The 25,073-nt window shown below is 38.8% G+C and overlaps 1 protein-coding gene across 1 annotated transcript in view; it reads left to right on the top strand.

Moving 5' to 3' along the window:
- The window catches only part of MYO5A (myosin VA), a 102,151-nt gene that overhangs the window by 56,366 nt on the left and 20,712 nt on the right, over positions 1-25,073 (top strand). Inside the window, exons 12-28 of the mRNA XM_084293118.1 lie at positions 595-735; positions 1,487-1,612; positions 4,408-4,491; positions 7,871-8,032; positions 8,308-8,405; positions 9,069-9,155; positions 9,255-9,363; positions 10,514-10,725; positions 11,672-11,828; positions 15,475-15,714; positions 16,221-16,469; positions 17,593-17,686; positions 18,569-18,717; positions 19,464-19,577; positions 21,353-21,496; positions 22,258-22,311; positions 22,969-23,196. Coding sequence (XP_084149244.1) covers positions 595-735; positions 1,487-1,612; positions 4,408-4,491; positions 7,871-8,032; positions 8,308-8,405; positions 9,069-9,155; positions 9,255-9,363; positions 10,514-10,725; positions 11,672-11,828; positions 15,475-15,714; positions 16,221-16,469; positions 17,593-17,686; positions 18,569-18,717; positions 19,464-19,577; positions 21,353-21,496; positions 22,258-22,311; positions 22,969-23,196 — 2,448 coding nt within the window. The remainder of the gene's footprint in view (positions 1-594; positions 736-1,486; positions 1,613-4,407; positions 4,492-7,870; positions 8,033-8,307; positions 8,406-9,068; positions 9,156-9,254; positions 9,364-10,513; positions 10,726-11,671; positions 11,829-15,474; positions 15,715-16,220; positions 16,470-17,592; positions 17,687-18,568; positions 18,718-19,463; positions 19,578-21,352; positions 21,497-22,257; positions 22,312-22,968; positions 23,197-25,073) is intronic.

Below are 25,073 nucleotides of genomic sequence, written 5' to 3'. Positions count from 1 at the left end.
TGTACCAGATGCATTTTCCACAAAATTTTGCTTAAATGATTTCTTGTGCTAATACTCTTAGAGTCGTTCTTGGGAGGTTTTTGCTGAAGAGTATATTTTAGTATAATACGTCATCTCAGGAAAAAAAACTAACAGTCATTTGAGAGAAAATGGAGCTCTGCTCTTTTACCAGAGAACACAAAAGTATTTATAGTGAAATTTTACTTGAAATAGAGCAGTATTCATAACTTCAGAATCATAAATGCATGGCGCATCTCAGTTTATAACTTGCTGTTCCTGTACTCTTCTGGGTTTTTTGTTATTTTCAGAAAAAAGAGCTTATAGTAATTGTGGAACAATATAGGAAAAAGGTAGGAAAAAATAGACCTTATTTGCAGAGAGTATGGATGAATGATTTAATTTAGTCTGTTGGTTTTTAGGCCTAGGAAAAAAAGGTTAATTTGTCTTTCATACACTTGTTAAAAGGTTTATGCAGTTTAACTTGCACATCACTTGACAGCCTGGATTAATGTGACAAGATGAATTCAAGTGGGAGTTCACTGTATTTATTCTGCATTCTGTTTCACAGAAAACTGTTTTCTTTTTGCCCTGTAGCATGTCTTTAAGTTGGAACAAGAAGAATATATGAAGGAACAAATACCATGGACCTTGATTGATTTCTATGACAATCAGCCTTGCATCAACCTCATAGAGGCTAAAATGGGAATTCTGGATCTGTTAGATGAGGAGTGCAAGGTGTGTTTTCAAGTGCTTTTATCAACTAGAGCCTCACAGGGAAAAATCATCTGCATATAGCCATTATTTTGACATTGTGCAGTTGAGATGATTTAGAGAGCTTAAAAACAGAACTGGCGATTACAGGCAGATAAAAAATGATTTTTAGTCATGTTGCTTTTTTTTCCCCCTCTCCTGTCTGTGAGTGTACCTGCAACTGTTTCTGGGTCTCTGATCAGTCTTTGTTATGACTGTGTCAACTTTCCCCTTCCTGAGTGCAGCATAGCAGTCTTTGGTCCTGTTAAATTTCTGCAAGTCACCCCTTGCTTGGTGTTTCACCTTTTGCCTTTTATCTCAAAGTATGACAAGTCACATACGGGGCAAGGTGTGTGTTATTTTATTCAATGGAAGCTCAGCCTGGGGTCTTCACATATCACAGCCTCTAGTGGTGGGTGGATGAGTTCTGACCCACCAAAATACTGTTGTCAGATAACATATCTCTGAGATCCTCACCCTCAGTTCTGTGACACTGAAAGTGTGGTGAGCGTTGTATGTGTTGCACAACAGCATTAGGGACTGCATCAGTCCAGAGTATCTGAAAAGCAAGCATGTGGTGAGTTGCTGGCTGCCTTGTTTATGGCAGTACTGGAAATCCAAGCAGATAGAATTTGAAAGCAAATCACAAAATATTGTCCACATCTCCTTAGTTTGTTTTACTACCAAAAAATTTTCAAGACATTTTAAATGTCTTTGTGTTTGTTCTCTTACACAGATGCCAAAAGGCTCGGATGATACTTGGGCCCAAAAGCTATACAACACTCATTTGAATAAATGTGCCCTCTTTGAAAAACCACGTTTATCAAATAAAGCTTTCATCATCAAGCACTTTGCTGACAAGGTAAGGTGTTTTCTGCTGGTACCTCTTTCCGGAGCTGAAGCTGCTGAGTGTGCGTGTGGGGAGAGGCCAGGGTGAGCGGCTGCCCCGTGGAGCTGAGCTGCGGCGTGCCTGGCTCGGGAGAGCTTCTGCCCAGAAACTCCCTGGATGTGTACAGGCCAGCAGCTGGGCTGCCCTGCTGCCTGGTAAAACCTGTCAGCAGGTCAGGTGGTAAACTGGAGCTGTGGATTGACAGACGTTTCCATATCTAGCTGTGCCGGGGCAAGAAGTTATCAGCTCTGCATGTTTGTTACTGTACCCTGCAATCTGCTGGTGGCTTCAGCTGATTGTTTCCTCTCCTGTTGAGCCGCTTCAGCTGATACAGTTTGAAGAGCAGGTGTTGGCTAATGCTGTTCAGTTTGTTGAAGTGTGGTAGGGAGTGTGCAGGAAGCGTTCCCCCTGGCCACAAGGCAGAAATACCAAGCTGAGAGGGTGACTAGTGGACAGCAGCCTGCTTTTCTACTTGGCTTCCTGCAAAACGTGTGCCTGCTTGTACTCCGGATCAGGAGAAAGTTGAGCTGGCAGCTGTGCAGAGCCAGGAACACAAACAAGAGCTCCTGACTCCTGTCACATGCTGTACCACTAACTAGCCTTTTTTCAATATGTAACAGCTCAGTGTGAGTCACTACGTAACTGTATAAGTTCCAGTTACACTACAAAAGGAGACAAAATAGCAAATCATAAAGCTCACCAGTTTGAGCGAAAGAGCAGTAATGAAATCATGCCTGTTTTGCTGCCATCTTAATGTGCAAACAGGCAGGAGGCTAACACACCCTGCTTCTTATCGCTCGAGCAGTATGTACTCTTCCCACCCTTAACCTCCGCTGGCCAGCAAACGGCTATTTCTAGCAAGCTGGACAATGGTTGCACGCTGTCCAGCTCTGGCAGTGCACAGCCCAGCTGAGCAGCTCCTCAAGTTGAAATGAAAACAGAAAATCCAGTTTAAGATAACTGTCCTGTTAAACAAAGAAGCTGGCTCAGAATTTTGTCACCTTTGGCAAAAAGCTTGGGTCACAGGCTTGGACAATCTCTGGGATTCTTGTCAGAAGGTCTGGGTGTGCTGCCTTGGGGAACTGGAGGTCTTTTTTTGCCTCTGCTTGATTCACCCAGGTTCTTGAATTTATGCATAGAGGAGAGGTCCTCTTGTCGCTTTGGTGTTACCTTAATCACAGAATCACAGAATCACAGAATTTCAAGGTTGGAAGAGACCTCAAGGTCATCGAGTCCAACCTCCAACCTAACGCTAACAGCCCTCCACTAAACCATATCCCTAAGCTCTACATCTAAACGTCTTTTGAAGACTTCCAGGGATGGTGACTCCACCACTTCCCTGGGCAGCCTGTTCCAATGTCTAACAACCCTTTCAGTGAAGAAATTCTTCCTAACATCTAACCTAAAACTCCCCTGGCTCAACTTAAGCCCATTCCCCCTCGTCCTGTCACCAGGCACGTGGGAGAACAGGCCAACCCCCACCTCGCTACAGCCTCCCTTGAGGTACCTATAGAGAGCGATAAGGAAAAGTAAGGAAAAGATAAGGAAAGTAAGATCTCTGTAACTGTTCAGATTTCTGAGTTCTGTTTTATTTGCTACATGATAGAACAAGAAGGATTTAATTAATATGTGCTTACAGACAATGCATACAGACAACTAAAGGGAAACATGAAACTGTAGCTGGCCTGTTAAAAAACTGCGTGTGTCATCTGTCATCTTTTTCTGGGAGAAAGCAGAGACCCTGCTGCCCTCTTGTGGCATTGTTTCCTGCACGAAGAACATAAGTGGTACCCGAAGTAATATTCAGAGTGGGCCTCGACTTGTGGGCAGACCTTGGAGAACTCCTCCAATTTGTTTCCCCCACAGGATTTTTTAAAATTGTTTGCAGGTTGTGGAATAGTTTCATTATGTAAGCACTGCTAAATGGCTTTTCCTTACAGAGAGTCTACTGATGGGTATCAATCTATGCTCGGAAAGAGCAAAATTGATATAAGGGTCTACTCTTGTATTTTATAGCCCTGCACTTCTGCTGATACAAAAAAAGAGTGAGACCTTTAAGGAGAGTTAGCATACTTACTTAATTAAATTAAATTAAAAAGGTGTAGACTTTTGATGATAGCTTTCTATTTTGTTCAGCCTGGAATTAGGACTGTGAAATACTAGGTTTACGTTTGAAGCTCTGACCATTCTTCGATACAGAACGTATGGCCCCCGTGATAGAGGATTGTTGTGTATTGTCACACCACACAGACTTTGTATTGTTTCTGGAAGTAATAGCCTTTCTGATTACAAATGAGGCATTTTCATAATACGTTGCAGGCAGATTTACTTACTGCCTCTCAGCTAATGAGATGAGAGATTTTGTTCTCAGTTGCACCTGGATTTCACACAATTTTGCAGCCCTGATAACTTCAGTGAAAGAGATGTTAGACACAGATTTTGATTTTTCACCTTCATGGGAACCATTCATTCATGCTCTCTTTACCATAGACATCTCTCTGCAATGAAATACAAATAGTGTAATGCAATAATAGTATTAATCTCTACACGTGTTAGTGTTTTACACTTACTGGAAAGCACTGTCTTTGAGCAAAGTCTATATTTAACAAAGATGCACTTGGGAGATGATATTCTCAACATCCACAAGAATTATGGTTTGATGTGAGTGTTACAGCTGGTAAATTCTATGCAAAAAATATTCTTATTTGATACTTTTAATACTTACTAATACTAATACTTTTTTTTTTTTGTAAAATTACTGTTTTCAGGTGGAATATCAATGTGAAGGCTTTCTAGAAAAGAATAAAGACACAGTTTATGAAGAACAAATTAAGGTCCTCAAATCAAGTAAGGTTAGTATCAGGATTATTTTTTCTTCCTCTGCAGTTTTGATGCCTTGAGTTAAGGGTCATATGAAATTTCTCATAAATCCAGGAAATTTTTTTCCCCGAATATTAGATCGGCCGAAGATGAACATAGTTTGTGTCACATCTACTTGTTTATCGATATGGATTTAGAAAGCCCTGTAGCCGAATTTTGCTTCAGCTAAGATTTGACTATATATATCCACTGATTTCAGTGGGTCAAAATTAACCCCTTTTTTTCCTAACATTCTATAGTAGTATAGGAAGGCTTAGCAGTTAAGCCTTTTTAATCTGAAAACAGAAAGTCCTTGTCTACAGCTTGACAACTGAGCAGAAGATTTCTGCAGGAGAGACAAGTTCTGTTCTAGAGGTGAGATGAGAAGGGAGGGAAATCCCTAGACCCTAATGACATGAACCAGAATTTGCTTGAGCCTTGTCTTTTTGGTGTCTATGACTGATAAATAACATATGAGTAGAAATATACTGCATTAAGAAATATGATAGAACAAGCCTTCAATTGTATTGTCTGTGTTTTTTATGTCAAAAATGCTGGTTGTGCTCTTCTGAAATTTAAAGGCAATTGGCTTAACGTTGCAGTCTGATGGCCCTTGGGAATTTGCTAGCTGTAATGGCCCTGGAAGCTTGGTACCAAGGACAGACTTTAAAATTACACTATCAGGAAATCCAGCACGTTCTTTTTTTTGTTTATGTTGTGAGCAGGTTGATGAAATTAAGTGATTAAAACGCGTAGTATAAAAAAACTACAGCAGGCTTTCCACTGAGAGAAACATTGAAATGTCTTAAGTCAATTGCTTTGCCTCGGCAAGGCGCTGCAGCACCCAGGAGGCTGCTGTGTCCAGCTGCCTGCCGAGCACAGGCTGGGCCACGCAGGGGCAGCACGCTGGGCAGTGCTGCTGGGGCAGGGTGGAGGCAGCTGTAACAGCATCGTCACTGCTAGGGCAGACTTGGTATGTAAAGTCAGTTCAGTCTGAATGCTGATAAACAAGACAGTTTTCCCAATGGTAAATTTTACCAAAATGAGTGTTTTCCCCCAAACACTTAAAATATGAATGTTTCATTTTTATTTTTCAGCAGGCCCTCTTTATTAGTATTTGCTGTAGGATTATATTGCTGATTTTTATTCTTTTTTGTTGTTGCTGTTCTCTGGGTTTGCTGTACACATTCAACAGAAGGTAATTCTGAAACGAATGCATCATCTGTCATCCTGCCCATGCATGCTGTTGCTTCTAGGGGTTTGAGCATACAGCTTGAATGCTGCTTTGCTCTCCAAAGTGCATGACACACACTGCTCTTGGCAGGCACTGTAGTGTTTAGTTATATATTTTGGCCTTCTCTTTAAATCCACCCACAGTATCTATTTGAACTAGCTCAGTTTCCATGCATGTGTCATGAAAGTAGCACAATAGTCCTTAGCTTTTATGCTTGCTACTGGCATGTTGTTAAGATATTCTGTTGTGGTTCTGTATATTGAAAGACATTGTAAGATTATGTTAGCAGAATGTCTGTTAAGTCATCTGAAAAAAATTACAGGGTAAAAATGCTTGCTTGTTTTCTACCATGTGAATTGTCTGCCCTTTGATCAGTGTTTTCTCTCTTTTTGAACACTCCTTGTGTTCTGCAAAACAAAGAAAAGAGATAAGATAGGAAAAACCCAACCCAGACCAGAATATAAATGCCTCCACAGTGTGGATCTGCTCAGCCATGCTCTGCTGTTGACCTCTGTTGCAGAAGGCAGTTGTACCTTTCTTCTGTATGCAATAACTGTGGCAGCATCTATGAAAATGGTAACTTTGAAATGTACTTGCCCATATTTACAGGTGGGCTTTCACAGGGTTGGAAAGAGGGAAGGAATGAGACTTACGTGCTTGATAGCTTAGAAAAGCTCATCCATCCCCAAACCAGACACTGGGGACCTTTTCCCCACCTGCACCCGTGTTGTATTAGAGCATCAGCAGTTTCAGACAAAGCATATTGCATTCAAATAAGTTTCTGTATGGAATTAAAGGACTTGGCTGTGTACCTCAGATAGCTGCACACACAGCTTCCCTCCATCTGACTGCAGGCAGCTGCATGAGGTGGTGGCGGCCTGGTTATCCTAAACTATTTGTTGAGTCAGTGGAAGGAGATGGGCTAACTCACCCTCTGGAGATGTCATTCTCCCACCTGCCACAGAGGTAATCTAAGGTGACTGCTCCTGACCTGGCAGACTCAGGTGAGATAAAGCTGAGCTGCAATACTCCTCTTTTAGTTCAGGGATTTAGGATATCTCCATAGCATTCATACTCGTTATATTAAGATGAAGTGCTGTGCTAGATGCTACTGAGAAACATTTGATGCCTTCTGCTAGCCCATCTGGCACAATCACAAAGCACAAATACCATTTTGTTGCCCAGCATGTTTCATTGGCTATCATTCATGCTCACTAAGTTTTATAAGGCAAAAACAATTTTTTTTATTTTTTAGGTTGTACTTAGCCCAAGCACTTTCTAGTACTGAAAATTGAATGCCTCCTATCTCTTGGGAGAAAATGCACAGATGCTAGATTAAAGATTATTCATTGACAGCTAGAGACGCTCAGATATTCTTTCTTTTACAATGCTTCTGAAGAGATAAAAATTTTTGGTAGAAAGACCTGATGGTATTATTTTTAGTTATAAGTTACTTCAAAGCAGCTATTATGTATGGGTGCATCTTATAGTCATTAGAGAAAGGGAACCAGAAGCTCTGAATGATGTTTGGAAAGATTGGTCAGGTTTTTCTTCTGCTCCCACTGGCCTGAGAGTAGCTCTTCAGTTACATGAATTTGGCTGTTATTTATTTTTTTTTAATTATTATATTTAATTTATAGGGTTTTTTTGATAGTTCCTCTTTTAAGTTTGTTATTTCAATTTAGATTGATAAAGGAGGAACATTTTTTTGTTGCCTGTTGGGTTATTCAGTGTCCTAGATATTTCTCAAACACTTACAGGAATCTTATGCACCACTGGAATATGAAAAGACCCTGTTGTTTCCTTCCTACATCAAAGCAGCCAGATAATTGCAACTGGTACTTATGAAACTGCTGTCAGTATCTAGCATTTTCACATGGAAGCTATTGCTGCTCTATGAAAAAATACTCAAATCAGAATTTTGTTGTCAGAAGGAGACTCACTGATCAAAACCACAAAGTTTTTAGTGTTATCCTGGCCCACTCACTACGCTACTAGCTTGAATGAATGCTCTTTTACATTTTTTGTCCCTATTATTGCTATGTGAAGTTGAAGAAAAAAAATGAGCCTGGATTGTAACCACCTTAAACACGAATGGGTGCCATCACTTACTAGGTATTTTTTTCTGCTCTTACCAGTTTAAGCTGCTACCAGAGTTATTCCAGGATGAGGAGAAGGTGCTCAGTCCCACGTCAGCAACCCCTTCAGGCCGTGTGCCATTGTCTCGAACTGCTGTAAAACCAGCCAAGGCCAGGCCAGGGCAAACCAGCAAGGAACATAAGAAAACTGTGGGGCATCAGGTGAGTTTGAAGATGCAGATTTAAAAGTAATGTTTCTGAATTTTACTCCCATAAAGCCTAACATTTAGACATCTCACTGTAATACAGTTAACCTGAAGATGGTACCTGAAACTAAAACCTGTTGCCATAACAAAAAAAAGTTGGTGTTGTGTTTACTACCAAGAACGTTATTACAAGTTAGCATGTATCCCTGAACCTGCTTCCTAAGATTATTTCAAATGTGACTGAGATTCCTGAGGTTATTCCCTGATGTTTCTCCCTTCTTTTTCAAAAAGTTCCGAAACTCTCTTCATCTGCTGATGGAAACCCTGAACGCTACAACTCCACACTACGTGCGCTGTATTAAACCTAATGACTTCAAGTTTCCATTCACGTAAGTTGTTTCTTGTATGGTTTTATAGGCCTTTGAAAGAAGGGAATTGCACAAGGACTCACAGAATTGAGGCTCTGCTAAACGTTGCTCACTCAGAAATGAAGTGGTGTGTTTCATTTCTGTCGTTATGTACTCATTGTGCATTACTATGTGTACTTACAGCAGGAGATGTTTTGGGTTGAGTGGAGGGAGAAGTACTTTATGAGCATTTTCTGTTGTGTGATAATATATGAGAAAAAATGCCTGCAATTTCATGTTTAGCTGTTTTGAATTTGACTGACAGTATATGTAACAGCTGATGGAACTTGCTTTTGCAGATTCCATTGTTTCCTTATTTTCAGTTATTCCTTACCTTTTTTATTTTTCATATATGAACTTGCTTAGAACTTTTCTCAAGTGTCTGCTTAACATCTGGGCTCACAAAGACCTCCATGACCACGAGTATCAGGCAGACTGGTGAGAAGTGGGATGGGTCAAGATAAGCATTTGGAGCAGCTGATGGGCTCAGGCCAGAATTCCCCAGTCAAAATGTCATCTGTTATTGCTGAGTTGTGGAAGCACTGCTTGGACTTCCTATCCAATCGTCACGTCTCACAGATCCAAAGGGACCATGTAAGACAAGACTAACCTCACGCTCAAAGGCCTTTTTTTATTCCTACATAGATTTGATGAAAAGCGGGCAGTGCAGCAGCTGAGAGCTTGTGGTGTCCTGGAGACCATCCGAATCAGTGCAGCTGGCTTTCCCTCAAGGTGTGTTTGTTGCTTTTTAGATTGCTTTCATTTACAGCTGTTCTTCTTAAGAGAGTTGTTCATTGTGTAGACTGACACTATCTCTGTTTCATGGAACAGGTGGACATACCAAGAGTTCTTCAGCCGTTACCGTGTTCTGATGAAGCAGAGAGATGTTCTTGGTGATCGAAAGCAGACATGTAAAAATGTCCTGGAGAAGCTAATTCTGGTACTAGACGTAGTGCTTAAAGCATTTGGAATTTGAAGGAATAAAGATAGGTCTCCTCACTCAGTGCTATCAGCCTTTGTGATACCTCAACAGCCCCTTGCTTTACCTCCTTCCTTCTGTCATAGCTCTATATTTCCCTACATTACATGTCCTATGACATCAACACAGCCAAGTTGCACCCAGACTGATGGGATTTCTTAAGGATCAATGAGCAGTGGAGGAAGGCAGCCTCCAAAGAGACAATTCTAAGTATTTCTCAAATAGAAGGTGGTTAATCATGACTTACTCAGACATACAAGTTAGTAAGAGAAAGATGGAATGTTTATAAAGATACAAAAGCAAGAAAATTTTGCTTGCTGAAGTGCAGCTCTAGCAGTAGGAAGTTTTTGGAAAGAAGAAAAATAAATACTCTTCAGGCAGGTTGGAGCTTGGCTTTCTAAACTCTTAACTAAAATCTTCTGGTTTGTGTGCGCACACAAAATCTTAACGTATCCTAAGCTGAAGCTCTTTGCCATTCATTTCAACTTGATATCAATAAATCAACAAAATTAATCTTTTTTTAATCATACCTTTGTATACTCTTAAAGTTTCTCTCCAAGGAGTACTACAGCCATACAAAGATAAAAGTACTATTCTCTTTTTGTTTTAGTTCTGAAATTTCAGATGTGTGTGAGCAGCATAGGTATGTTTTGTTTTGGCTTAGTTCTGGTGGCAGTGAATGAGGAGTACATATTTGGAGCCTGAGCTATTTCCTTTCTGCTGTGTAATACAGTTGAAGATGGACCACTGGGAGGGGCCATCTACTATTTAAGCAAGAAATTACAAATGTGCAGTATTGTTTTCATCCTCTGGGCCTCTTTTTCACCTCTTACAGCCTTCCATGTCTTGTAGACTTCGGTGTTCTTGTTTAAGCAAATACCTTATGTTAGTCCTTTATGCCCTACTTGTGGCCTTATTGTATTAATTCGTTAACAGAATCATATAAAGAAACTCCTTTCCTCCACTAGCCTATACGAGTCTAGATTTACCTGTAGTATTACACAGTTAAATTTACCTCTTTACTAACTGTACTTAAATTTAGCCTTCATGCCTTTTTTAATCCACTAACATTTAATGCTGTAACTGATCATCTTTTTACCTTTGAAAATAGGACAAGGATAAGTACCAGTTTGGTAAGACAAAAATATTTTTTCGGGCTGGTCAAGTAGCCTACCTGGAAAAAATAAGGGCAGATAAGTTGAGAGCTGCTTGTATCCGCATCCAAAAGACAATCCGAGGCTGGCTGATGAGAAAGAAGTACGTGCGTATGAGGAAGGCTGCCATCACCATTCAGAGATATGTCAGAGGGTATCAAGCACGATGGTAAGCAGCACTCTTGGGAAAATCCACGCTAGCCTTGATTCAGATCCCTTTAAGTAGGACATTTAAATGTGATACATTTGCTCTCTCCTTCCTATGCTGGCTGAGAGGAAACGATTTTCCAGGGAAATTAAGGAAATTGAATATAATGAGTGTGTCTGTCCTGCCTGTTTTTGACCTTCATAAGAAGATGGTAGCACCCCAGCCAGATGGTAGTTAGAACAGTATGTTGTTAGTGGGAGCAGAGTAAAAGTAATACTAGGAGATATGGCTGCAGGTGAGGTAAAGCAGGACTTCTGGTTGAATTGTTATTGCCCAGCTTCCACATGCACTCGTAACTGGGTCTGTCTGTCCTGCTGGAGAAGCTATTTGTCATCCAGGGTGCAGCTGTGAAGGGAGATACATCAGCCAGAGTCATTTGTTTGGGTTTACACCTGAGGAATGGCTCTTCATAAGCCAGAAAAAAGAGTAGGAGTGAAGGTAGCATCATTCAAAGACAAGGTGGTTATGGAGACTGTAAAAAATTTACTTTGGGAGAGAGGCTTATGTCAAGATGCTTTGTAATTTTCTTGCTGAGAAGACTGAGTATGAGCAACCATTTTCTCTATGTTGAGGTGAGGAGAGGAAGTCTGGAAGTGGAAATAGTTGTAAAGCTGAAGAAAAGGTGATGAGAAATGAAGCCGAATTTATTTTGTCAGTTCAATAGCACAGTTTTTAGAAGAAGTGAAAACATTTTGTGGAAAACCTTGCAAGATTTCTGTTCATTTGTCATTCTGTAATAGTGCCATAGGGTTGAATAGCAAGTACATATGCAGTACTACTGACAACACTAGGAAGAAAGTGAAGTAGAATATATAGCTCTTAAGAGAGAGTAAAGTTAAAGGATGTAAAAATAGTATTCAAATGTTGGAAACTAATTACAGGTATTACTGTAATGTTTCTTGTATAGCTATGCCAAGTTCCTACGGAGAACACGAGCCGCCATCACTATTCAGAAGTTCCAGCGTATGTATGTGGTCCGGAAAAGATATCAATGCATGCGAGATGCTACTATTGCTCTTCAGGCTCTCTTAAGAGGTTACATGGCCAGGAACAAGTACCAAATGGTAAGAAATCATAGTGTTTTACCTCTTCACTCTAACTTTATTTCCACATACCTTCGGGATGAAGCTGCTCTGTGGTGTTCACTTGGGAGTCTGAAATGTGTGTGTGTGCTGTTATGCATAGTGCTCAAACAAAATATCACAGTGTGGATGGAAAGGCAGCACCTGGAAATTAGAAAAATCTGATACTGCAATCAATGAACTAGTCATTTTAGAGGTATTCACATTGTCATCTAATATGCATACGTAGGCTTCCCATGCAGTCAGTGGAGTATCTTACAGGGATTTACAGGCTTACTCTTCAGAAAACTTATTCATTACATAGAATATTACATTCACTGTAATAGAATATCACATTCATTATATATTTGCATTCATTACATAGAATATAGAGGCACTTAAAATAAATATTGAAAATAAACTAGTGTGGATATGTCTCCGTGAGTCCAAATCAGTATTGCTCACATCAATATATATATGATGCAGTATCCTATCCCATCTCTAATTTCAGAGAATTTGTGAAGTTATGTCAGAGTTAAGAGAAAATACTGAAGGACATGACTATTAGCTTGGAGATACCCACAAAAATAGGAAATTAAAACTTTAGCATGTTCTTGGTTTTTATATATTGATGTTGGTTTTGTTTTGGAGATAAATTGCTATGACCCTGTTCAAGTGATACTGATGACATTTTTCTGACTATGCTTGATAAAAAATAAAAAATAAAATCCTTTTGAGAAATTAGAATTTCCTCTTTGGTGGTTACAGGGCTGGAAACAGAATTATGATTAAAATGTTTTGATTACAAAATGCCAGCATTTCTGACAATTCACTTCTATGGGCGAATTGTTTTAACTAGGCTCAAAAGCCAGCCTGTTTTTCATTGAAAAGTTACCCAAGAGTTCTATTTTTTCCTAAGCAGCCACATAGCAAAAAATGTAAAACTGAAGGCTAACTAGTGCTTATGTTGCACACATTTTTCTTATATTCGAAGTTTTGTATATTTTTCATTTGTATTCAAGTTGCCTACATAGTCACATGCTCACGTCTAAATTATATCATCCTCTTATATACTAACCAGGATGTTTGAAAACAAGCGTTCCGTGATCAAAATTTTTGACTAGTAAGTTCTGTTCACTGTGCTTGACTCGACTGTTTTTAGCATTTTCAGTGTTAGAAACCATATTTTATGTTGTTGGATAGTCAGATATGTTTTCAACAGTGACCTGATGCTGATAGATGTGACAGTGAGACACAGGTTGCAGCAAAATACAGACTAAAGGCCACCCTTAGGAAAATGGTAGCTGGTTCAGTATGCCTGAAGATACTCTTGTGAGTGATAGACACCGCATCTGTCCTGTAGTGCAATGCTATTTAAATCTGTTTTATTCCTTTTAATAGAGATGGCGGATTTCTGGAGGTATCATTGTTAAGAAGTGGTTGGACTTGCCTGTCAGGGAATGTCCCCTTAGAGCAGTGAATTGCTCACCATAGTAAAACACAAAGTTCATAACATGGATGGAAAGTGCATGATGTGTGTCTGACATGTTGTGTAGACATTGTCCTCACAAGGTGGAATTTCATTAAGGCTGAGACACACAGACAGAAGCACAAGCTCTGTGTGCCATGCGAAGATAAACATGGCTGTTCTGAGGTTCATGCTGATTGCAGATGAGTGAAACTGAAAGGTTGTACTATGACTGCACCCTTGGGCTGAGCTGTGACTCTGTAAGTAATATATGTAATATAACGAACGTGTTGTTCGTTAGGATTGTGAAAGGTAGCTGTTGTTGTTTTTATAACAGAGGACAGGGGTTGGAGGTCACATGACTAGCACAAGGAATTTTAAATGGTTGAATCATCTATTTCACGCATTCCGGGGAAAGCTTCTGCCCGAGACTTTGTGATGTGCTTGTCAGTTTAAGAAGGAATTCAGTTCCTTCACAGCTTTTCTATTAAGTTCTCCTGGAAAATACCTGATAAATTAAGCAACTTTTCTGATACTCTCACCTTACGTTGGACTGTACCATTTCATCACTGGATTACATGGGTGTGAGAATTCACTGGCAGATGAAGACCATCCCTGCACAATGGAGGTATTCAGTGTGACTCGTTGCTTCCAAGCTTGAGGTGAAAATGTTGAAAGCTGGTTGTATTTTAGTTGTTAAGGCATCCACAGGTAATGTGAAGGACTATTTCAGGAAACATGTAAGGAGGAGGCAGGAATGCTAATTGTGTGACACGCAGTCAGAAGGACTTTGGCATTTAACCTTGCTGTACTTTCAAGAGATATACTTCCTTACCTAGGTGTGTTTTTTAGTCAAGTGCTGATGTTTCAAGTCTTTGTTTTTTCTTTAAAAATGGATGTGAAGGGAGTATATCTAAAAATGTTGTGTTCTGCTAGTGCCCCTTTTAAATTCATTGATCTGAAAATGTAACTTTTCTAACACATTTCAGTTCATTTGCTAAACAGTATGAAAGAAAATAAAAAATTATTGCACTACTAGTTTGTTTTATTAGCTTTACGGTAAATCCATGTAACTATGTAACTATCAAATCCAGTAAGTAATACAAAATCTTAAGTAGTTTTGCTCTTCAGAATAAACTGTTCAATTTGCAGAAGCAATTTTTTTTATTATTTTTTTTTTTTTTAAGTGAACTCTAAAGTTCTCAGAGTCCTGGAAGCCTTGTGGTTTTGGGCAGGCTCTCCCAGCCTAGCTGTGATCTGCTGGTAGTCAGGTGCTCCAGACCTGGTAGATCTCTGATTGAATCCATGGGTGAAGGATCCAAAAACACATAGAATCTTCAGAGTGGAAATCTCTGGCTGACACATTGATAATGGTTACTGACGTTCTTGATTGTTTTTCATTAAAAGTGATTTTTTAAAAATAGTTACTACTAATTCATTGTTTTTTTACAACTCAAAGCTATGGTTAAAATTTCTGCCATTAAATGAGTTGGAATTAAAACAGTATAAAATTTCTGATTAGAATAAATAGAGAAAGAAGTATTTTTCCATGCTGGCAAATATAAGAAAAGGCCATAAAAGCAAACAAACAAACAAACAAAAGCTTACTGGAACTTTTAGTTTAGTCAGCTAGTCTATTGTATTGCTGTTATTAGGAGCTGCTGTAATATACTCTGAGTTATAGTGTGTAATAGCTGCATTATATATCAAGCATAGTGAGTTTTAAACTGTATATTGATAAATTCTGTGCTGCATATGTCAATGCTTCCAGGAAGTTTAAAAGAGGAAGCAAAAAAAAAAATTATAGTCATCTGGATTCTATTTGTAATCGTGCCAACAGGTACCATGTATTTTTGTAATTACCTTGATCTGACTTCAACACAAAGGAATGCCTGGTTCTTCAACATGTCTCCAGTTCTTTCTTTCTTCTCATGTTTTAAATTTCATTTCTTTTTCATTTTATTGCCTTTTATCTTCTTTATTCCAATCTTTTTTTACTCTTCTGTTTTTTAAAAATTCATTCCATATTCATTTCTTTTACTATTCATCATTAGTTTCTCTTTTCAGACTAAGGTGTCTCTAAATACATCATCTTTACACCTCTCATTATGGAGTCTATTTAACTGAGCAGGTGTCGTTTCTAACCCTAATACCCCTTGTGGTGTTTTTCCTTAACTGTAGATGCTTCGAGAGCACAAGTCTATTATTATTCAGAAACATGTAAGAGGCTGGCTGGCTCGTGTGCACTACCGTAGGACCTTGAAGGCAATTGTTTACTTGCAATGCTGTTACCGGCGCATGATGGCAAAGAGAGAGCTAAAGAAACTGAAGATAGAAGCTCGTTCTGTGGAACGCTACAAGAAACTTCACATTGGCTTGGAGAACAAGATCATGCAGCTGCAGCGAAAAATTGATGAGCAGGTAAAGCTCAGGGAAAGCGTTGGGAAGTCTTGTATTTTCTTCAGTAGCACTGTGGGCAAGCATTGAAAAATACACTGAATTTTCATTGCGAGGCATCAGTTCTCTTCTCTGCTGAAGAACACTGATAGAAGAGAAAGGTAACCACACTAGAAATGAAACTGTAGAGCATTCATTTGTATCTCTCAGAAGCAATGAGAGAAAACATCTGTTCCCTTAACTTCAGTATTTCATATGAAGCACTTTATTTGCTCAGTTTAAGGGGAAGGTGAGATGATCCTTTTTAGTGTCTTTGATTTTTGTTCGGGATGTTAATGTGTAGGCTTAGAGACTGGACTGTTCTGTCACCCCTTTAAGCAATTCTCCTGCAAAAACAGGCTGAAGCTTTTTTGGAGTGGGGAAACTGCTCTTTTGTTCCCCTGTCTGGGTATATTTTGTAGGCAACTAGAAAGCTCCCTTAAACCAGAACTTCTCCAACTGCTGCTATGTCTCTGTTGTGTTTTGCAAAGAACAAAGAGTACAAATCTTTGCTGGAGAAACTGAACAGCCTGGAGATTACGTACAGTACGGAGACAGAGAGACTTCGGAGTGATGTGGAGAGGCTTCGGATGAGCGAGGAAGAGGCTAAGAATGCAACCAACCGTGTTCTCAGCCTTCAGGAGGAGATCGCTAAGCTCCGGAAGGAGCTGCACCAGACTCAGTCTGAGAAGAAGACCATTGAGGAATGGGCAGACAAATACAAACATGAAACTGAGCAGGCAAGTATGCAGTCCCCAGGTACATGAGCTGATTTACAGAGGCCTGGTGTCCACTCAGGTTTTGCCCAGACTTAACTGCTTCAGTTGTGTAACTGTTACTTTTACAGTATTTTTATGGAATGTTATACCAGTACAACACTAAATAGGCTTGGTACTTAAATAACTGCACCTATGCTAGAAGAATATAGTAAATATATATTGCATGTAAACATATGTATTTAGTCTATTCAGATTTTTATATTGAAAGTATTTGCAAAATTAAATACCCAAACTCACTCAATTAGTCCAATACAGAATATTCATACCAATAAATCATTTTACCTGCCTGAAGAGCATAATTGTATAGATGTCAGAAATCTGTCCCCTGTGCAGAATTCAATGGTACCTACTTATATTCTGTCTAATTTAAATAATTAGCCTACTAAGCACTCTGTGCAGACAATCTAGTTCAGCAGGTTTTGACTAGCCCCTTATCTTTGCTTTAACCATGAATATTTCAAACAAATTGTTCCCTGTCACAGTTACTTGCTGATATGGTACAAATTTTAAATATTGGACGAGCTATTCTATTGTTATGTGATCCTGCAGTGAAGCGCTTCAAGATTAGATGAATATAAGGAAAAACTATTAATTGATGAAGCGAAGTGAATGTGTAATATCCATAAACAGAAACAAATAAGTAACTGGCAGACCTGGGCACAGTTAAAGTGGGACAACTTTTGGGTGGAGGCAGGATTTTAGATTACGGTGTTACCAAATGCAATGGAATGTACAACAGAACTACCAAACTTGTTCCTGTTTTGGGAATATATTTATTTTAGAAACAAACTACATCTTTGTGACTTCACTGGAAAACGTTATGGCACAGTGGATGTGTTTAGGGCAGTTTTGGTATCTGATCAGAAATGGGGCAAATGCAGAACATAGGAGAGAATCTGCAGTGGGATATATTTAAGAAAGTAATTTCAGAAATGAAGATGTCATAACTTAGCTCACTGATTTCATTCTCCAAGGAACCACTAAAAGTCTAAGTATTTGAACTCTTATAACAACTCTGTAGTTTCTTTTGGAGCTGTTGAAGATTAACTGCATTCTGAGTCAAATATTTTTATTATTTTTGTAGCTGGTATCGGAACTGAAAGATCAGAATACATTACTGAAAACAGAAAAGGAGGAGCTGAACCGCCGCATCCACGACCAGGCAAAAGAGATAACAGGTTGGTGCTGTTCTCTTTACTTGGATTTTGTACTTCGTGTTACTTTGTAAAGCTGTGCTCTACTGTCTGCGTTTGGCTGATCTGCCAATTACTATTAATGAGCTATACAAAATAGACTTTATACTCCTTATTAGTTTAATGGTTTTGTTACTTTGTTTTAAGAATTCACATGCATCAAAATTATTTACTATTTGAGTTTCTGCAAAGTCTTAAGAGTTTGGGGTCTTTTTGGTTGAGGGTTCCTGCTGAAAAGTTTTACTTTATAAAAGAAGGTCTGATATTTAATACAACAAATTTACTGCAGCACGGTTTTCCAGTGTGGTTTACAAATTGTAAACACAAATATTGTACTTCATGTGTAGGAAGACACTTGGGTGCCTGGTGCTTACCTCTTCAGAGAGGTGCAAGTATGAGCCAGAATGTCTGAGTCCTGTCAGCTGCTGTGGCAACTGCCACTTCCATTGTGTGGGCAGCAGCCAGAAAGACCACAGCTCTAGGTGTTAGGGCTGTGGCAGGGACAACTGCATTGAGGAGGGGTTAGTGTGCTTGCGGCATAGAGCATCTCATGTTTTGCTTCTTACATAATAAAATATTGGGCTAGTGTCCATTTTTCCTCCCTCCTGGAACTGCTAATGCAAGCCCATAGCACAATAACTACCTTGAGTGAGTGCCCCCATTCTGTGCTTACCACAATAATTCTTTGGTCCTTTCATATATTTGGCTTGATCAGTGCCTGCACTAATACCACCAACCAGTTTCACAGAGTGGAATGCATTCAGCATGTGTTCTGCTGCAGACACGTGTCCTGTACCTACAGGATGGATGCACTGCATGGTAGGTAGAACTAGAGTTCTCACTTTGGATTCCTGTTCTCCGTGGCAGAGGCAATGGAAAAGAAGCTAGTGGAGGAAACGAAACAGCTGGAGCTAGATCTGAATGATGAAAGGTTACGGTATCAGAACCTGCTAAATGAGTTCAGCCGCTTAGAGGAGCGGTATGATGATCTCAAGGATGAAATGAACTTAATGGCGGTAAGTGGCTAAATATCTGAGAAATCAAAAGCTGTTCACGAATATATGCAGGTAGAATTGAGTGGTATAATTTAGTAATTGATTCTGCTCTCAGCTGTGTGGTTGTTACCTGTATCTGAAAACAGAATTTGTTCTTTTAGACATTGATCAATTACTTCAGCTCAGCTGAAGCAAACACATTTAAAAATTTTGGTTGATTATTTTTTTATTTTCAGTTTTGTGGAAGAAGCCTAATTTTCTGTTGTGACTTTACTAATGGTAATGCACATGCCATCTGCCCTTACTTTGCCCTGAAGTTATTCACATGTGTAAGGGTTATTTGTGCAACATTCAGCCAGTATTAAATTTTAGGTAGTTCCAGAAATATGATATGTCAGGGGGAAAAAATATTCCTCACTGCAACATCTGGAAATTTAGAGAATTGCTGCCTGTGCTTTTCTACCTTGCTTGCACCTTTCCTATAAAGTGAGCCTTTCTTTCCCAAGAAGTGCTGTATTGCTGCTCGATTCTGCTTTCTGCAGGAATACTTGCTACTACAGGATCTGACCCATCTCCATAAATTTGATTGTGATCTACGTCTCACAGGCTTTAGATGACACGAGAGACCAGAATCAAAAACTTTTTCTTATAAATTGTGATAGCTCTGGAATAACACTGAAAATATTACAAGCTAACTTGTAAGTTATGAAGAAACAGTCACAGGCAAAAGCATATAGCAGTATTGATTTGTTTCATTTGCACTCCAGAGCATCCCCAAGCCTGGACACAAAAGAACGGATTCGACTCACAGTAGCAATGAATCTGAATATACTTTTAGCTCTGAGATCACAGAAGCAGAAGACTTACCACTGAGGATGGAGGTAATGTTTTAAAAAAAAATAGAAACAGCAATAACAAAACAAACAAAAACCACAGCTTTTCATTGATCAGTGGCTGAGCTCACTCGGAGAATGTACTTTCCCTTGGCATATGCAGTAATACAAATCCCAGATTATTTTAAAATATTCAGAAATATGAGTCTCTTTAATGGGTAATAATCATGAATAAGTGCTGTGCAACTCCAAGCCATTCTCAGTATGTTCCAAGATAACTCCTCGCTTTCTCCCTTCTCAGTCCCACAGGAGTGAGACTACGAAAACAGCAGTGAGCTGTCAAGTTTGTGGTCTATGCTTGGCAGTTGGCAGGTGCAAAGCTTTTCCTGTGCCTACTAGAGATTTTCTTAACTGAGCAATCCCACAACTCACTCCATTTGCCCTCTGTCTAGGTTAGTTATCTCCACAATTGGTTTTACAGGCTGTTGTTACTGTTTCTGAAAGCTTCCACAGAAAGTGATTTTCTGCAAGTGATGCAAATACCATGACAAATTCATGCTGACACTGTTCTGAGCAGAGGCTTTCAGAGTTTGCCTTCCCACTTATTTCACTTTGCAGAATTGTTTCAGAAAGGTGCTCCTATCTTTATGGACAGTCAGGAAAAAGGCAGTGCAACTTCATGCGATTGGATCTCACATACGAGCCAAAAGTCATCTTTTCCTTTGGCTAATAGACATAATTAATTGTTGTTCTAGAGCCAGTTTTGTTTTTTTGAATGTAATTTTTTTTTTTATAAAAAAAAAAAAAGGTAACACAGGAATGTAAATAAACGCAGCACTAGGAAAATTAAATTGTATTCATTTAACCCCTTAAAATTTCAAACTCCAGTATGATTCTAGATTAATAATACGGATTAATGACAAAACCATACCAAAAGGTAGAGACTGTCTCATTATAAAACAATAAAGCTAGAAGCTCAAAGTCCATTTTCTTTTTCCTGAGCTGTTGGTATAGTTTATGAGTCTTTCCCTCAACAGGAAGATGAAGTGGAAATGACTGTGCTTGCTTAACTGCTACAGTCATTATTATTAATTTTCTAGTTGCCTTTCTAGGCTTCAAAATTTTATGGTGCACTTCATAGAGAGTGCTTTAATCTTCTTGCTACATAAAGTACAAAATGGCTGACGAACAATTTCTGATGCATCTTCAGGTTACAAATGCTGGTCCTTGCCCAGAAAATAGCAAGAAAGCTAGTGTACTAGTCCCAGAACAGGCCCTTTAATTAGCATAATAAAAGGAAAAAGGCATAAAATATATCTTCTAGAACCTTTTTGTGTCACATCCCACTAAATTACCCTGGTTAATCAAGGATCTAAATCTACACTCAGAGAGAGAGTTCTCTGTATCTGAAGAATTTACTGGAGGTATAATTTAAAATGTGGAAAAAAGGAGAAGTGCCTGCTTACGTTTGCTTTCCTAGTGAGTCTAACCACAGACTTTTTTTTCTCCTTCCCCCCTCCAAACAAGTAAGAATAAAAGGTATGCTTAATTGTAGACCTCCTGTCTGCTAGGTTGTCTCTAGTGCTTTCTTTCGCTAGGCTTTAGGCTTAGATATGTTTTATGCTAGTAGATCCTTCTTTTGAAATAGCGTTCTGACAGCTGATGAAACATTTTAGATGCCAGTAGTGAACTATCAAAATCAAGTAACATTTCTATGTGCCTTTCTTTTCCCCAGTCTGTTTCCCTTCTTTACTCACAGTAGTGCTTCCTTTTGCTGTGGAAGTGGAATACTTCTTGACTTTCTTCTGTTCTTTCTAAAGCAGGAACCAAGTGAGAAAAAGGCACCATTGGACATGTCTCTGTTCCTCAAGCTGCAGAAACGGGTTACAGAGCTGGAGCAAGAAAAGCAATCCCTGCAAGATGAACTGGACAGAAAGGAAGAACAGGCTCTTCGTGCTAAAGCTAAGGTGGACTCCTTCTAGCTGATCAAATGCTGACTCTAGCGTATCCCTTCTTGTGAAATATCAGCTGTGTAACTGCTGACTGGCTTTAACTAAATCTGTATCTTCCCCTAGTACTTGCTTTATTTTCCACAAGTTTTATGCTAGGGACTGATGATTTACTTTTTGAAGGTTCCTGAGATCCTATGATAGAAGTTAGCAGTAACCAAAAGCACTTGGGACTTTTTTTTTTAATAAAAAGTCTGGTTTTATTAAAGAATAGCATTATAGCACTTTTCTTAAACACTGGAGAGAATAAATGTTACTTTTAGGCAGAGAAAGAAATGCTTGCAGGCAGAGTAAGTGTTTCAATCAGGATGCAGAACCAAAATGCTTGCTTACAAGACTTTATTTGAAGTTCTCCTCTGATTTGGCCTCTATTTATGAAAATGTTAAACCAATTTTGGTGGTTGTTTCTTGTTCCTTTCCAGCTAGTGGATATCTTGAGCATCCTGGCACTCATCCTGCTCCATTTTACTACCAATGGCAGTATCATGATTTGTACGTGATTTTATTTACATTAACCAATTAACTGTCACAAACCCATAAATAAGTGAGACAATGCCAGTATTCAACTTAAAGTACTCACGAGTACCAGAAGGAGTATTTTCCAGTTTTGTAGGAAAATAATTTCAGCTCCTTTTCATTTTTCTGCTTCAACTATATTAATGAACAGAAAGGATTGTTTGTGTGTTTGTTTTCTCACTCTTGTCTATGTTATATCACAGGAGGAGGAAAGGCCTCCAATAAGAGGTGCGGAGTTGGAGTATGAGTCACTCAAGGTAAATATAAAAAGGAGTTTTCTGTTACTTTCTAGTGAGAATATTGCCAGCAATTCTATTTGCTGGCATAGCATATTGCGTCGGCCTCACTGTTTCAGCATATTAGCAGGAAAAACTGGAACAAAAATTTCTCAGCTAGTGTTTTATTGTATGGTTGCCCTTTTTGAGGTATAGGATGTGTGGCTGGGGCTGCAAAACAAAAAGATCACCCTAAAACAGGGGTATTTCACTTTGAAATAGTTAGCACAACTTGCAAGTTAATTTGCACAAAAATAGTGATGTGATTCCAAACACATTATTTAAATTTACGCATACTTTAGATCACTAAAAATACAAGTATTTCCTAATAACTCTGAATGATGCAGAATCTTCTTAGCCTGCTGTCCGCTGTTTGTTGGGAGCTTTACTTTGTTGTTGCTGTTAAAGGAAGAATAGGGGGAAAATAGTAATTGTTTTTCCTTCAAATGTGTATGATTCATGTATATGAGTTCTGATTTTGCACTTGAGACAAAAGGTAGCCCTATCAGTGAAATCCTCTCAGGCATGCTATTCACAGTCATCAGGAGGCTGGGGACAGGGGAGAGATTGACTGGTGTGTTACAGTTACTCGATTTTTACCATGCTGCTGGGTGATGGGATTGTCCCTGTTTATTGCAGCGTCAAGAACTTGAATCTGAGAATAAAAAACTGAAGAATGAGTTGAATGAGCTGCAGAAGGCCCTCACAGAAACACGATCTCCAGAGGTAACTGCTCCTGGTGCCCCAGCATATAGAGTCCTCCTGGATCAGCTAACTTCAGTAAGTGAGGAACTTGAAGTACGCAAGGAAGAAGTCCTCATCCTGAGGTCTCAGCTGGTCAGCCAGAAAGAGGCGATTCAACCCAAGGTAAATAGTAGTCAGCAAATGTGCTCTGTAGTAAAGCTACATTACATAACTGATGTGCTCGATTTAGTGTAACAACATGCTTGTAAAGGTAGAAAAAATGATCTACGTTTCAAAGCCTTTCTAAGTATAATCCATTGATCCAGTATTAGTGCTCAAATTGCAGCAGTCCAAACTGGGAGACTCTCTCAATAAACCAGCCTTGGGTTATCTACCAGCAGTCATGTAAAGATCATACCAGGCTGGCAGATACTGACGGTCTGACTGGATCTCCTCAGACCCTTTTAACAATGCAGAAATCTCATTTGGCGCAGCATCATATCTCTAGTGAGTTGTGTAGCTTGACTGGAAAATTTACTTCAGTTTGCAGGAATTCTTTTCAATTAATAGCTCAGCAGGAAGTGCAAGGACCAATTTTTGCTAAATCTAAGCAGGATCGTAAATGATTACGCATAAGTAACAATAAAATTGTGTAAAGGTAACCATGAAGGTGTATGAATTCGGTATTATTATGCTTGATATGTGTAATATGATTGAGAAGAGTAGATAACCCCTCAAATGTGTATCTTTTAAAAAAATAATGATGAGATACTTAGAAAAGTAATAGCTTTGAGAATAAGTTGTTCAGCCTAAAAAGTTATCAGGTAAATTATTAACTAGTTATTTCTATTGAACTGAGTTATGAGCCAGTGTTTCATGATGGCGGCAAGGAATTAACAGATACGTCCTCTCTTTCCGTTGTTACTGCAGAAATATGTTTATATATGTCCTAAATCAATTGAAAGTCTGTGATGCATGAAGGTGTACTTATCTTGTTCTAAATGCTTAATTATGAAGAAAACAACACTAATTTTCTATAATATTGGGAACATTATAAATTAATCCTTTAATAGTAAACCCTTCAATAATTTATTCTTAACAATGGTGGGACCCAAGTGTTGTTTTGGGAGATCTGAAGGTGACCGGTGGGATGGCTAAAAGCCAGTTTGCAGATACCTTCTGCTTGTTAGGTTGGACAGTTGCAGCAGACAGAATTTTTAAATGATTTGTTTCTCTTCTTTCTTGCCTTCCAATTTGATTGCCAGGAGGATAAGGTACTTGTTTTATTTCTACAGTTATTAACTAGAACTATTAAATGCTATAAAACAAACAAACAGACAAAACACAAATATTTGAACTGTAATTTCCCTGCTTCTCATAAGTAACCTAAATGTATTTGGAGTTGTTCTTGTAATTTGTTTTGCTATTATTGCAGAACCTTTCTCATTATCCCTTTCCTGTGTCCCCACCGTCCCCCTCTGCACAAGGGAATAAGTTACTTCAAAATGAGCAGATTTAACAATTGAACCATTGATTTCTGTTAACCTGAACATGAAAGGAACAATTCATGTAGCTATCTGATCAGCTCAATCGATGTATCTTGCTGAGGTTGTTTGAAGAGTATGTGCAGCACTGTGATTTAGGAGTCAGATCTCTGTTGCAAAATCTATAAATTTCACCAAAACATTCCAGAACAGGAAGAATAACCTTACTTTATAGTGCTTTTTATCCAAATAACGTGTTTGTGAGATACACACATTCAGGACTCAAGTTGTGATCTGAAGATACTAGGCAGGAACTGCTGAATGTTTAATTAGAAAATTTAGTACATTTAGGAATATGAGGATTTAGGAAAATGAGGAACTGAACTGACTTTAAATAAGGGCTGTTAAGTATTACAACTACAGCATGTAGGGTATTTTTGAGGATGTAAGAGTAATTAGCATTTCTTTCCATCAGCACAAAAGTAATAAATACATGTAAGCACAACTTGCTAAGGCTAGATAAATTGGCAGGTGAGACTCAGTAGTTTTAATGTGTGTTAAAATAATTGTAGAAAA

The sequence above is a fragment of the Netta rufina genome (genome assembly GCF_964035555.1).
Source record: "Netta rufina genome assembly, chromosome: 11".
Taxonomy (NCBI): domain Eukaryota; kingdom Metazoa; phylum Chordata; class Aves; order Anseriformes; family Anatidae; genus Netta; species Netta rufina.
This window is presented reverse-complemented; position numbering and strand designations above follow the sequence as displayed.